The sequence below is a fragment of the Apteryx mantelli genome, chromosome 12 (assembly GCF_036417845.1).
Source record: "Apteryx mantelli isolate bAptMan1 chromosome 12, bAptMan1.hap1, whole genome shotgun sequence".
Taxonomy (NCBI): domain Eukaryota; kingdom Metazoa; phylum Chordata; class Aves; order Apterygiformes; family Apterygidae; genus Apteryx; species Apteryx mantelli.
The window spans coordinates 7547326-7562699 of NC_089989.1; the positions used below are offsets into that span (position 1 = coordinate 7547326).

The window sequence follows — 15374 nt, forward strand, 5'->3', positions numbered from 1 at the left end:
CAAGACACCTTAGAAATGACTTTTTCCACAGCCAAGTAGGAAACAAGACTGGTATCTGTCATTAACATTTCCAACAAACAGTAACATCAACAGTTTCAGAATAGTTACAAAAAGTTCTGTTACATCAATAAGAGTAATCCAGTTTCTAAATATCATCAAAATGGAAGCCTCGATCCATAAGGCTAAATTCTTCCTTAAGAGGGATGTGCCCTGTTCCCATTGGTTTTAGTTCAAGCGACACATGGAGCAAAGTGTGAGCCACCAAGCAATGACAACAGTAAGTGAGAGAGTGTGACCGCTGTACAGGTCTGGGGTGGGGGAAGAGCGATTTCATTTAAAAATGCAGTCACAGGAGTACAATGGGCCACGGCACACCAGAGGAAAAAGCAAGACACCTGCTTGTGGCATATCCCAAATGATTTCCTCAGACAAAGATAAAAGAAGTGAGAAGTAGCTGATGAGGTTCCAGTGTAAAGTTTCTTCTTGCCTCACAGAGCCTCTGCAAGAGCATCACTTCCTCCAAGTCTCATGAAAACAGTGACACCTTTTAAAAAGCAAAAATTAAATACAGAAGCATTCAGAGTCCAGCAAAGAACAGGAAATGCACCGGGAGATGAATGGAAAGACGGGTACATATGTAAAAGCATTATATCTAACCACAGGAGTAAAAATTACTCAAGTTGTGATATTAAAAGCTGCCCGGTGTGGGTCTCCACGCAGAGGCCACGCGACACATGTGCGTGTGCGCAGACAACACCATAACGAGCAAAAGGCCCCCATGCTGCCCCGGCAGGCAGAGCAGGTACTGCTTCACCCTGCCCAGCAGTGAAGAGCCCTGCCACCTCCTTCTCCCAGCCTTTAACTTGACCCAGCACCCCACACCGGGACACAGAAATTGCCCTCAGTTTGCTTTGGCAGCCTCCTGAGATCCTCACTTATTGCATGGCTGCTATTTCTCCTTCTTAGGAGCCTAACACTTACCCTGCACCTACGTCAAGATTTGTGCTGGATACACGTCGCCACTTCAGGCTCCGAACAGCTCAGAGGGCAGCGCTGGCAGCAGCCCTGCTTTGCCCCACTCCTTCCACACGTCTCGGGTGTCTCCTTCCCAGACCCCTGCCCTCACCTTGATCCTACACCTGAGCTGAGCTTTGCAAACCCCTCTACACCCCCAGACACGGTTGTCAGCACCGCAGTCTTGCAGAACTGCCCAGAGTATTGACCACCCAGATACAAAATGTACTAAACCAAATCCACAGTTTTAACGGAGTTAGTCATATGAGAAACAAAGCAAAGCAAAACAAAAATATACACATGCTCCAGGTGAGCGAACAAGTCAAATTTTGCAAAACTAAAATAAGAACCGTTTTCTTTACCTCTTCCGGATTAGGCTCTTTCCCCAGAATTTTAATATAAACAACAGAGCAGACAGCTGCCCCAGAAATAGTCAAACACATTATTGATGCAAGTGCTATAACATCATGTTGAGAGGAATGACACAATGAATGCTCATTATTTGGCTTGGGCCAAAAGTATTTGAAGTCTAAGGAATTTTGTCATTGGATGGCAACACTTCTTTTGCTTGTTAAATAATTGAAAGCACTTGTAACTAATCTAAGGTTTTGACTTTTCAGATTATCTGATTTGAAATCTTGCCATTGGAGAACTCTAGACATCAAAACAATTACAGCACAATAGATGTTCTTTCTAAGACTTCCACCACTTAGATATATTTAGATATTATGTCACTGAAAGATGTGAATGATTTTATGGAAAATTAAAGTTCAGGAAGCAACGCCATGTGTCTGAACTGAATAAAGTTTATCTAAAGGGAAACTAACTGTGAAATACAAAATGAGTCAATGAACAAAATGTATTTCATTAGAAATTTTTTACCAATCCTCTTTTTTTAAAAAAAAAGTCATGATCTGAACATACTAAATACCCACCCTGATCTCATGCCACAGATGCATAAAAATTAAGCATAATCTAAGTTTCCTGAAAGGGCATTCTTCTTTACACTATTAACCTGTCCAATTTCCAGGAAAAATGTCCATGCATCATCACCCATAAAAAACTTCAGGCTGGGATTTTCAAAGAAATCTGAATGCATCAACTCCTTCAGGTTCTTTTCAAAGTGTTGCTGTAAAATGTTATTTTTTCAGTTTCATATATTATTCAGTGCTAACAGAAAACTGTGTTCGTAAGAAATTTTCCACTCTTTTCTACTTCTTGCTCTTGGTGGGGAATCAAGAATTTGAATTAAAAGAGTCAAAATTAAATACATAATGGGAAAGCAAGCAAACAAGGAAGAACACACAGAGAAAATCCTGCAATCATAACCAGCAATCAGACCTGAAGAAAAAATTGGTCAGAGGCTCAGACTAGGCCTTCTTATGAAGATAGGATTTGGTTCAAATCATTACTTCCCCCAATTTTCCAAAATCTATGTTTTTCTATCCTGTAATTATCTTGAAGGTTTCTGAGGAGAAAAGGAATAAGTCCATAAATACTTGCATGAAGAGTGGACCTTCCTTTTTCTCAGTTGCTAATGGAAGACGCCAGTCTAACCCTCATTTAGTTATTAGAAACTGTTGATTAAGGTGAGCTTCCTGATTATAAACTTGATACGTCTGAACAGTTGTCAAAGGGAATTTACAGACCCTTGCTGTTCCATATAGAGACAACAAAGGAAAGCTTGGTAGATCAGCGAAGGTGGAAAGCCAAAGACACCATCATTCGGGGTTTCTTGCCCGTTTTCCTCACCTGGAGAACAGCTGGTCCCATCATCTTGCAAAGTGAATTCTGGGAAACACGAACACTTGTAAGACCCCACAGTGTTTATACACAAATGCTGACAGAGTTCCCCACCGTAGATAAGACATTCATCCAGGTCATCTCCAGGCAAGTTATTTGACAGTTCAGCTTCATTACTGATGGACAAGGCTTCGTTGTGATCGTCAGTCTCTGAAACTAACCACACAAAAAAAATACAGTTTCTCTAACAACTACTTCTGGCGTTAGCACCATACTGTGTGGAACATTTGGCCATACAAACTCCAGATACAGCAAAATCTACCTGAAACATTACTCCAAGGACAAGAGAAAAGGTATGCATCCTGAAGACCCGATCATTTTGCTGAAGGTCCACTACCATCATTCTGTAAGGCTGGAGAGACGGATGCTTTACTGGAGGCACTGTGAAAAAGGGTGACCTTGGAAGGTCACAAGCTCACCTTTCACACTGACTACTAATACCATTGCTATTATTTGTACCAAGGTATCACATTGAGGCCCCATCTGAAAATGGCCTCACAGTAGAACCACACTGAATTTCTAATTTCAGCAGGAAAAGTTATCCAGTTAGTTGGTAAACTTTTTCCAACACCATTAACTCCATTGATTTATAGCTACTTTTGCAGCTAGTGTTAGCTGTTTCACCAAATTTTCTGGGACCTACTTAATAATGACATGGTTATCCTATCTACTGCATTTAAAGCACTAGCCTTCTTTCCATTTATTGATCAAGTTTGTTAAGACCTTCTGTGACATTTAAACTAATTGTTCAGTGAGTTCCTCAGTCAGTTCTTCTTAAACACATGCATGCAAACTTGTGCTCTCCACTGATGCCACGCCAAAGGGCTCTGACAGGGCAATTTGGGGCTGCAATTGCTGTACATTGATTGTGCATGCAGCAGATGATGCAGGTCTCTAAGGACTCTTTCACTCTTACCAGCAACAGTTTCACAAAACAGTCAAAACCCTTGATAGTGGAACAGTTCCAGAAAAGAGACTCTTGTGTGCTTTTCTGCAGAAATTTTCAGAGACCAGAAAGAATGAAAAAGAGTGTTACCATATGAAAACACTGGTAACATTAGGTTGTACTAAAAAATAAATATCCTCTGAGCATTAGAAAAAAAAAATCAAAATTGTATTTGCACATAGGAGTTTCACAAGCTATGGTTTTCTGAAAAAAAGGAAACCGAGAATGCATTACCTGTTTTTCATCTTTCATCCTGGTCAGAAATCTTTTGCAAACTTTCACATTTTTGCTTAGAAAATTGTTTAAAGTCTTCCTCTTTTAAAAAGACTCTCCAAAAAAAGAATTTTGGAAAGAATCTCCTGAGATTTCTAAATCTGATCCTTATTGAAGGTCCACGGTCTCTGAACTCTAGAAATGCACTCAGTGAGGTCTGAGCTAGGTCGAAATAAATCCTTGCATTTATTAGAGAGACATTAGTTCATGCAAAGAGCATGGACAAAATTTGAACCCTAGGATATCCCTGAGGTTACCCATAAAGACTAAAAAATCTTGCAATTCATAACAGGTGCCTAAAGGGTGATACTCAAAGGAACGTGAACTCGGGCTCAAGGAAGAAGTTTCGCTAAGCTCCAGATCTGCCACGTTCCCTTTGTCGTGCCTCTTTGGCTGCAGGGATTTGACTTCGCTCTTCAGGATCACTATGTTCATACGTTGAAAGAGCACAAGAAAACTTGCATAACTTGCAACGCTCTGCTGCTTCTCCAGTGCATGCAGTGGGAGAAGTGCTAGGCTGTTCAGTGCTACACTTGTATTTTTAGCTCAGTGGGTTATGAAATCTGTTCCCAGAAGGTTTCTTTGGTATCATAATCCATGGCCTACTTTGGAAAAAAAATCATAATTTGTTTCATGCAGAATCTTTCAGGATTGCTGCTGCTAAAAGACAATGACCAGCTTCACCTTTGCTTCCTACATAAGGCTGGTGGCTTCCTGCCCACTAGTGGTCCAATAAGGTCTTAAAAAAAAAAAAAAAAAAGGAAAGAAATAAAAGGGAGGGAAGCTGCCAGGCAGGTCTCACCTAGCTGGCCTTCACCCTGTATTCTGCACTGCTTGGCTTTAATAAACTTTTCTCACCCAGAGAACATTTCTCGCTTCTGTTTGATGTGTAACAGGTCTCTGCACTCTGTGACTCAAGGTAAAAAAACACAAAAAGGCAGGTATGTTCTGAGTATCAGAAACACCTACATATTTTTTCTCTTTCAGAACCGTTTTAAGAACAAGTGAGTCTCTATACTTGATCTGAGAGTGCAGGCTGTTCTGCTGTAGCATGAGTCCTTCCAACACCTCCCCTTACGATCGTGTGAGCTAGAGACCCCATCTGCAGCTTCTTCTCATTAAAAATGAAACACTTACCCTTCTCAGGTGTCACTGTCGGCAAAGGCTCAGGATGCTTTTTTATTTCCGGATGAATAAAGTGATCCCCCCCTTCGCAGCAGGACAGCATCACATGACTGCAGGGGTAGCCCAGATTTATGTTGGACTCGCAGGTTTTCCCCTCACTCCGCAATCGCAGGCCCAGATTACAGCAATCACAGCATTGCTGCAACAGAAAAGGACCATCGGTAACAAGCCTCTCTCACACACTCTGCTTCAGAGGGGAGTCCACGCGCACACCTGGAGCCCATCTGCACTTTCTCTAATAACGGAGCATCTGCAAAAGCACTTAAGGTTTACAGAGTTGCAGACGTCAGAGCCTTACTTGCACTTGTTTTGGCCATCCCTACACAAACAGGTTGATCACAACCAGGATAAATGCAGAGTCTAGCTGTGACATGCATTTCAGCAACAGCGCAAGGAAGCAAGTAGTCGTGCTGTAGATCACTTCTTCCCAGCTCTTGCACACAGCCATGACTATGCATATAGTATGTTATAAGTAAAATAATACAGATATATACTCCTTTGCTCTATAGTCTAGTTAGCTCTCTGAGGTGATGTAAAAGGAATTTAAAATACCTTGCACAGATATTAGGAGCATTGGCAGTCCCTGAGCTCCATCAGTGTGACAGTAAAGAGTATTTTCGCTATGCGCTACTGCTCTGCAAACCTATTGTTGCCTTTAATTACCTGATTGTCCTGGACACCATCCCACTGAGATGGTGGCTACAACAGAAAGGCTAAGGTATATTTTAGGGATGATCTGCTTTTCTATTCCTTTCATGTATGCAGCTAAAGCAGGAGCACAAAGGGAGTTCAGCAACAGGTTGGTGCAATGGGTTATCCCTGAAATGCAGCCTCTTCTGCAGACTCCAGTGCAGGTGCCGGACAAAAGCAATGCTGTGCTTTACTCAGCCACATACGAATCCACTGCATGTTTGGGCCACAAAAGTACATCAGACAAATTATAACAGATTCCAAATACGATTCAGAAAAGTCCTTAGGCAGAGTAGATCCCTAATCAAGCAAGGAAGCAGAGGAGCTGTAAGTCTCTGCTACGGAGGCATACAGAGATCATATGTGTATGAAGATGCTTTCCTGGATTTGTATGTGATGTCCTTACATCCCTAATATATAAATTTAGATGCCTGAACTCTGATGGAATAATTACAAAATGCTCAGAGATGGAGTCTCTTTCCCTCTGTAAATCCTTTGATAGTCAAGATATCCAGGACGGCAGCACTCATTTGCAATTTGCAGCTACACTGGAACAGCCTCTCTGAACGAGAAGAAGTGATTTCAGACAATTCAAATATTCAGTCTATGACCAGGCGTCAGACACATAAAATGAAGATCATAATTCAGCCTGGCACCAGTTAGTTATGTCAGCACAAAGTCCAAGAATTGAACAGAAGAAAACCAAACTGCTCCCGCTTCCCAGGAGACAGATCTCTGACTTGGGGAGAGCCAATAGCAGAAGTGGCGTTGTGAGAGCAGGACACAGTATGGAAACGGAAAGGGATCACGTTTCACGAGTAGCAACCCCAGACTGGCATTAGCATCGGCACCGGCTCTGCTTCCCCCAGGGAGACATGGAAACCTGTCCACCAACAACCCAAACCCCAGAAACGCCTCTGCTGAGCCACCTTTCTCCAGCTCCAAACCCTGCAGCTTTAGGGATCCTTCACATCTCATGCCAACATGCACAACTCATAAACGTCCCCTGCATGCTCAACCTACAACCTTTGGATGCAGCTCATATTTATACCCCTTCTTGCTAATCTGAAAGGTCCCAAAATAAAACAATGAAAGTGATTCACGTTTCTAAATATGCAAGCCATAAAGAGCTGTCACTTTCTCCAAAGCAGAGACTGATATCGGCTCCCAGATATGTGTTTGTGAAGTTTCCAGTACAGGTCCTGAAGGTGCTGAATTATCTTTGGTACTAGAGGAGTTGAAGTTATTTTCTCAAAAGAATTCTTGGAAAAAAAAATCCAGCTATAATGGATTACCATCTTGCTAGAAATGAGAAAAATCCTTCCATCCTCCCCAAGTCCAGAATCCCCAAATTCAAAATTTTATGAAATAAAAATTTTACTTTTTGTAAATATTTTTAGTTTTGGTATAATTTTTCAGCTTCAATATTCAAAATGAAGGAAGTTAAGGGTAATATACGCTTTTACTGAAGTGCTGTTTAATATTGAAAATGTTGCCATGAAAAATATGGCTTTTTTCAGTCATAGTTTTGATTCACAATTTATCCTATGTGCAGGCATCACAGTGGGTATTAAATCAGTTACACACTTTTGTGTTGACGTATCTTCCAGATGAAAGCAAGTGCTCATTTTCCAGTGGAAAATGTGTTTGCTGAAAAGTTTCTTCTAAAATGCAAAAACTTAAATAGTTTTAATATTCTATTTATCATCTTTTGAACTTTACCAGAATTCTACAACTGAATTAATAGCAAATACTACTATTTTTACATCGATATTGAGAAACATAACTTGAGAACCACTGCTTCACAAGATTCACAACTTTTTGTGTTCCTCCCCAAAAGCATTCCTGCAATCCAGCACAATGGGACTTATGGTTGTGGCGTGTCCAGTAGTGAGAAGTCCCTAAAACCATGTGCTTTCTGTCTTAGAGGAAACAACATGGAAAATCGGCCTAAGGTGAAACTGTATTGAACACAAGCTCACCAACTAGAAGAAAAGAAAAAAAGAAGAGAGCGAGGGAGAGGGAATGGGAGGGGGAGCGGGAGAGGGAGAGGGGGAGAGGGAAAGTGTGCAGGAGAGAGAGCAGTATCCCGGGCTGGCTAAATCCCCGGGCCCAGGGAACTGGCCCTGCTGCGTTTATCTTGAAGCAAAAGCAAAGACCCCACCTTTACAGGGTTTTTACCTGAAAAGGGCCTACACGCATTCATTACATGAATGTAGGAACCCTAGCTTTTCGCAGGACAGTGAAAACAAGCCTTGCAAAGACTTTGGGGCGACGAACTCACCTTTCTACCTTCCCCATAAGGTACTTTGACTTACGACACTTGGACACAGCAGTCACTAGTAGCAGTGCCGGTCAGGATAAACACCTCTGCTCACTGGCAGCTTTTTCTAGAAATGTTAAACTATAATAAAGTTAAAACGTCTTTCTTAAGTCCACATTTATTCATTTTTATTATTTGTTTCGCTGAGTAGCTGCAATGTCCTAGGAGCTAAAGAGGAAGGCAAAGGTGCTCTTTTGTGAATTTGGCCATTTCAGATGGTTTCCCTTGAAGCAAAGCATGACACCGAAACCGGCACAAGGAGCTATTCTACAGAGTTAATATTTTGTAACTTGTTTCAACTAAGACAGAATTGACCAAGCAGTTTGCTCTCCCCACCGCCTCCCGAGGAAAGCCAGGAGGGAGGTGAGGCTTCCTCCGGGTGCTGTGCCTGCCTGGTGAACATCCCCGGTGAAAACCTAAGAATAATAATTCCGACACGTTTCAGCAATACTAATGCCTGCTCCCAGATGCACAAGTTCAGTGCATTTCACTTTGTATTCTAATGGTAGACTCCAGACCCAAGTAAATAATAGTTTTGAAAATGACAAATTGTCATAGTTAATTAAACTTTAGCTCCGCAGTACATGTCCGTGTATTTCCCTTACCAGTGAACAGTTATTCACAAGGATCGCTGATGTATAAGAACAGACAGGACTAATAAGTTTCCTGCTGAGACAACGGAAGCTGCACTTAAGCCTAGATATAGCTATGTAAATTATTATCAGAGTTAAATGAATTCTGAAGTGTACCCTTCTGGTAAAAACAAGAGAGGCAAGCAAGCAAGATGCTGAATCTTCAGACTGGTTTAAATTGGTTTGGCTCCATTGACTCTTATAAAGCAAATCTAATTTATACCAGCTGAGGCGGTGGCTCATGATTTGTAATTTGAACCATTGGTTAATGGTCTGCCTTTGTTTATGAACAAAAGCTTCCACCATCATCTGAAATGCTTGCTCTTCTAGTCCACCGTTTTGTTTGACTGAGAAATGAGACTACTATTCAAAACTGTAGCCAAGCAAACTGTTCAGTAATGGGTTTTCCCATTAAATCGTTGATTAAGTTTTGGCCTATCATTTCCTGAAGTCTTCTACACCATAGAGAGAAAAATTAAAATGTTCTTTTCAGCTACTTCTAAAGTGAGGAAGCAAAAGTAATACACCAAGTTAAATTTTAAAAATGAAGATGGAAATTATTCAAATCACCATTACTGTGAAGTTCTAAAAGGGACTGCATCCACCAGACAACTGAAATCTAAACGCAAACAACCCCAAATCCATAACTCTGCGTAATTTTCCCACCTCATTCCTGCAACTTTAAAATTTACTGAGCCCCATAATAATGTATGAAGAACTTACTGCTAACTGCCTGAAATGAAGATACCTCTTATTCAGAACAAAACCAGTAGAAGCGTCACAGCAATTTACCTTATATGACGATCCTCCACAGGTCTCACTTTCCTCTGGTCCACACACGTCTCCCTCCTTAGCAGCGATCATGCCAGCCAGGCAGCTGTTCTCCCTTATGGTGGAGATGCAACACTGCTTCTGAGCAATTCTGCAAAGGATCACGGAGGCCAAGAGTTAAGTGACATTCAGAAGATGTCACAACGGGACACAAGGAACAATATGCAAAAAATACCAGGGCTGTTGGATTCACAGTACACTCCATATATTTGAACTCTCTATGACATATGTGTCTTTACTAATAAAATACAGATTTTATCACTGACCTTTGCAGGATATATTTCTAATTCTCATTTCTAACAAAAACATGCACTGATAAAGGCTCAAGGAGCTACTGCTTAGGTCACTACCTCTCAAGCTCTGGTCAGTGATTTCCTTTTCAGCTCATCTATATTTGTGCAAAAGTCCATCATCCCCATGTTTTGCTTCTCAGAAAGGATAGGATCCCTCCTCCCTGCAGGACTGGGGAAGGAAAATGCACCTGTACCCACTTACTCCCTCACCAGCCAAGGGTCTGAAGCTCCTGCCAGGACTTAAGGCGAGTTAACTTCCAAGCTAATGTTAAATACATACTAAATACTCTAAGCCTTTATACCCCCTGCAGAGAGATTGTAACCCAGAATTTGATCATTCCTCTGACTTAGGTTATCAAAGAGAAGGTTATGGGTGACTTGATCATTATATACAAAGTACATATGGCATGTACATTTGCTGTAGATGGCTCTTCAATCCAACATTTTAACAAGATTCACTGAAGGTTGAAATGAAACAGATTCAAAGCACAAATAAATGGCAAATTCCCAAATGCAAGTGAATAGCAGTTCATTAGAATAACAGAATACTCTTCTCCACTGACTATTTTAAAATCTATACGTGGATTTTTTCCCCCCTCCAGAGAGGTACCTCCTTCTTTCATTCACATGTACAAATGGGCAGGTAAAACAATCACATAGTCCCTTTGGATTTAATCCAAATCCGTACGCTGGATCTGGAGGGGTGCACGGCTGGTCGGACATGGGGAGGGCAGCAGCCCTCAGAAAGGAGGGAAAGGAAGAGGAGGGAGCTGCTGGGCACGGGAAGCCTCCTGGTGGGTTATACCATGTCCATCAGCTGCAGGTTGGGCACGTGTGGCACGGATGAGTGTGCTAAACCTCAGAGGATATACTGTGCTATGTTTCGAGCAGCAGTAAATTTCTATTTTGGATTGATTCAGTGGCATGAAGGAATTAGGGACAGTGTTACTTTTTCCAAGAATAACCTTGATGTCTAACTATCGTCTGCTGATAAAATGGCACCGGCACACTGTCTTTCTGGGCAATGATGAACGAAAGGTTGATGCATTTTACCAGCCAGTGTCTCGTAGCAAATCAACAGTCCTGCAAGAGAAACATCTGCAGGCAAAAAATTTTTGTCAGTTGGATACCATTACTGCTACAATAAAATAGAGCTGTCCCAGGAAACAACACCCTTTCTTTTCTGACAATAATGTATTTCCAAGTCACAGCTTTTATCCAAATGCTTCAATAAAAAACAGAAGGAGATGTTTCTTATCCCAGTAAAAACTAGCCAGTGACAGCCGCTTGGCCACTTGCACAATGACAGTAGCCCCTTGTGTCAGCTTCATCTTAATATTTTTAGCTGGATCATGCAAGAGAAATGTAACCAGGAAACAGCGGTTTGAGTTCGATTACAGGAAGGGGATTACCACCACCATGTACTTTGTTCTCAAGAAAGTTTGCTTCCTAATCCAGTATTAATCACCAACTAGAAAATATATTTTTTTGAAATATGAATGGCTACTGCTCAAATACACTCAATGGCCAGTAATTCAACTATTATTGCTTTCATAAGACACCCAAACTTTCTAAAAAAAATTAAACTAACTGAAAGCTATTACGGTTTCTGGAAATGGCAAAAAACTGCTAGAAGTGTTTTTATGTATGTGAAGTATTTACAGTGTTAAAACACTGAAATTTGTACAGATTCATGTTCTTCAGAAATGTGACATTTAGCAATGAGAAATTCTTTTCCAGTGTGAAATACAGAATAGAAACACAGTATTATCTGGAGCATTGCTAGACTTTTTTTAGTTTAACATTTCTTTAACTGTATCAATATGGCTCAGTTTTAGGTATTCTATTACTGAAAAATGAATTGGGAACAAACATTATTAGACAACACAGTCTTGTTTCTTCTTCACAAATCTACTCTTAGCAGGCCAGATAAATAAATGGCTTGTTGGTATAAGGAATATCCAGAACATTTCTGCATTAGAGAAAAATTCCTGAGTTTTCACCAGTGCAATGATGCCAATGTGATAAACTGGTGCAAGTCTCTAACTGGGACACAGAGCATCAGCGAAAAGCAGGATTCATACTTGTGCCGCTCATCTACGTGCCACCCAGATAAACATTGCTCTGTGCTGATAAAACACATTTCAATCATGAGATAAAAATTACTGTACTGGGTCAGATCGAATTTCGGGTAGTCTAACATCCTCTCTCTGACACGGCCGGCAGCATGTGCTCAGGGGGTACCTTCACATCTCGCGATCAAAGGACCAGCTAGGGATTTGTAACTTGCTTTGTTTTAACTACATTCATCTAGTTACCGCAGATGATTTCTTTCTGGTAGGCTCAGTTGTAGCAAATTTCTCTGTTGTAGAAGTCATTCCTAGGAAATTTCTTCCTGTTGTTTCTTAAGAGTACCACTGTGTCCATACCATCGAAGAAAGCAATCAAATTACATTTAAAAAGACCTCAAATAAGCAATATTTATTTTACTGCATAACATTTGAGAGGTCTGGAGAAAAGGGACAGATGGGAAAACTCATACTGTAGTGTGGTGGGGTTTTGCACATAACCCGCGGGCAGGCAAAAAACACCTCAGCATGTCCCTGGCTGAGCAAGACATTGTGACTGTCTGTTCAGCGCGAGGGGGACATTGCATTTCACACATCACTCACCACCAGCTGCAGGCATCTGGCTCTGTGCTAACCCTGAACTGTATATTTTTAAAGCCTCACCCTAAAATGATCATCTCGGTTAATACATTTGCCATCCCAGCTAGCACAGTTGGTCACTACACTGAGATAGGCCAAGCTGGTTCATGAACAGAAAATGTCCAAAGAAATCAAGATGCAGCAACAAGTAGCTTTAACACTTAAGTCTGTGCCACTTGGAAACTCCAAAATGGCATAAGGAAACGATAGGCGGTTGAAAACTGGGGGCTGCTGAAGAGAAAGCAGAGCTACAAGCTCCATAGACACACTGGAGATGCCATTCATTGGCCTCAGCTGCGGACTGGGCTCTCTGGTGCACTGCAGGTTACTTGTATAGCCCAGGTATGGACAGTCAGCTATCTGGGCAGAACAGTAACTAATTAATTGTTGCAATTAATATCTACCTTATATGTTTTTAAATCTTTAGCTTGTGAGTAGAGTTAGTGGCAGACTCTGAGGAGCTTGCTTTGCTTGCATCGTTCTGACACACAAGGCGGTGCATGAAGGTATAGGTACCTGCACGGTGAACAGCTCTGCATGCTGGCCTATCTCCTAAAGGGAGTGGTAAGTTTCTGTCTATGCTTTCAAGGTTTTGAGGCCACATATTCAAATACTTCTCTACAAGAAACATTTTCTTTACACAGAATATTCACAGGTGTTTCTTATATCTTTAAAACAGGGACGACACAACTGAAATTTTGAAAGTAAAATAAATGAACTCCTGATCTCAAATTCTTTTAAATCCTGAGACATTCACAGGGACTAACACATTTTGAATCTGGCTTTTTCATCTAAACCCAGCCTCAGATGTGCAGGTGCAACTCATTAATGTATTGGATTTGCACTTATTTAGGCCAAAGGTGGATTTTTTTTAATCTGCCTTTTCTTCATAGACAGTTGATACGTGTCAATTATGTCATGTTAAAACTCAGTGGAGAGAATTTTACTCTCACAGCAACTTTGCAAAGGTGCAATGATGCTAACTTGTATAAAACTGATTACATCAAACCACTTTAATAATGAAATGTTGAGATCACTCTTAGAAGAAACCACCTGGCTTATGTTACAGCATTTGAATCTCAGATAACTTTGCTTTTAGCCCTCCCAAAGGCTTGTTGCAGACTAGGGGGAGGCAAAGCAAGGAGGAGAGAGAGAGAGAGAGAGGAAGAATTGCAGTTAGCATTGGGCAATGACCATGTTAGTCCAACCACCTTCCTTCTCGTGCTGAGCAGTTCGAATCTGGCACCCTTGCTCAGACCAGATGCTACTGAATCCAGCAGCATTATCAAGGCGTCTGGTACCCTTCAGCTGAATAAAGACAGCAGAACCAGCAGCCATTCATATTGGCCAATAAACATATCATTTAATGACATGGATAATCATTGCATTTAGCACTTGCCAAATGGAAGACAAACACATTAAGCTACTCTGCCCTTCTATTTATCTGCAATTCCACAGATGTGCATAAATTCGGGAAACAAAAATACGTGCTCTGTTCATGTGACAAAGGAAGAAGAAACCTTAGAAGGCTTTTGTTTAGATCAGATATTGTGGAAAGGGAGGGGGAAAACCTTCTTCCTAATGTGCCATGACATATTGCCAGTCTACCAATAACTTACACAATGAATGAAGCAGTCCCCTGTCTCCTGGAGATCACATGAATTGACCAAACATTTAGTTTATTCTAACAGGTTGCTCACTAAATTAATCTGAAATGCTCAGTTTTTGACTTACGTACCTGCAAATATCACCGTCCGTTCCACTTATAGGAATTTCTGTGCATTCTCCATTGTCTATAGCCCACTGCTGTCCAGCTCCACAGCAGCTTTCAATCAATTCCTTTGTGGAACCTGTATAAAATACACACATGGAATATTTTGTATGGAACGGATTGGTTTTTGGTTTTGGATTTGTTTTCTTAATTGAGAAGAGTTTTAAAGTAACAGTAGCTCAGCATTTTGACACATTTCATTTGGTAATATGCAAAATAATTTGATTTTCCAATATCAAAGAGTGCTATAATATTATTAGGGAAAGGGAAGAGAAAGAGTTCTTGTCAAGATGATCCTCTTGACTCACCAACTCCATCAGAATCAGAAACTATTTTGATACCGGCTTCAGAATGGAACAGAATTTGGGCTTAATCAGTCTTCAAGTACCCAAGTTCAAGCAAGGCTGCACTCAAACGTGCCCTTAGATGGCTGAACTCCAGGTTATTTGAAATACAAAAATTAATTCTATATAAAAGTATACCTTTGCTACTCTTCAGAAGCAGTTGTCTCACACTAAAATTCACTGGACTGGATTTTAATGTCAGTAGTTTTACAGTGGTGCAACACTAAGTGTAGGAGAACAACTCAGCCAACAGTACTTCTTAAAAGTACTTCTTAAAAGTCAGTATGTACTTCTTAAAAGGCTGAAATCAAATGTACACTACTGCAAGAGATATTTTAGTAGTATATTCTGTACTTACATATCACACCCTGTAAATGTGTTCTAGCAGTGACAGACCTAAGGAGAAGCACCAGCCCTCAAGGCTGACGAAACCAGAAAATGGAGGAGTCTACTGATACCCACAGTATCTTGACATTACCTGGTAATGTCTTTCAGTGAGGCACGGTAGAAGCAAATGTGAGTTTTAAATAGAATTTAAAAAATAACTAGTTTGAAGATGAC

At 40.9% G+C, this 15374-nt stretch overlaps 1 protein-coding gene across 2 annotated transcripts in view; it reads right to left on the reverse strand.

Moving 5' to 3' along the window:
- Positions 1-15374, reverse strand: part of FBLN2 (fibulin 2) — a 107713-nt gene that overhangs the window by 25009 nt on the left and 67330 nt on the right. For both annotated transcript variants that reach the window (XM_067303815.1, XM_067303816.1), the window contains exons 3-6: positions 14437-14548; positions 9659-9788; positions 5174-5360; positions 2767-2973 (exon numbers count right to left, since the gene is read on the reverse strand). In XM_067303815.1, coding sequence (XP_067159916.1) covers positions 2767-2973; positions 5174-5360; positions 9659-9788; positions 14437-14548 — 636 coding nt within the window. The remainder of the gene's footprint in view (positions 1-2766; positions 2974-5173; positions 5361-9658; positions 9789-14436; positions 14549-15374) is intronic.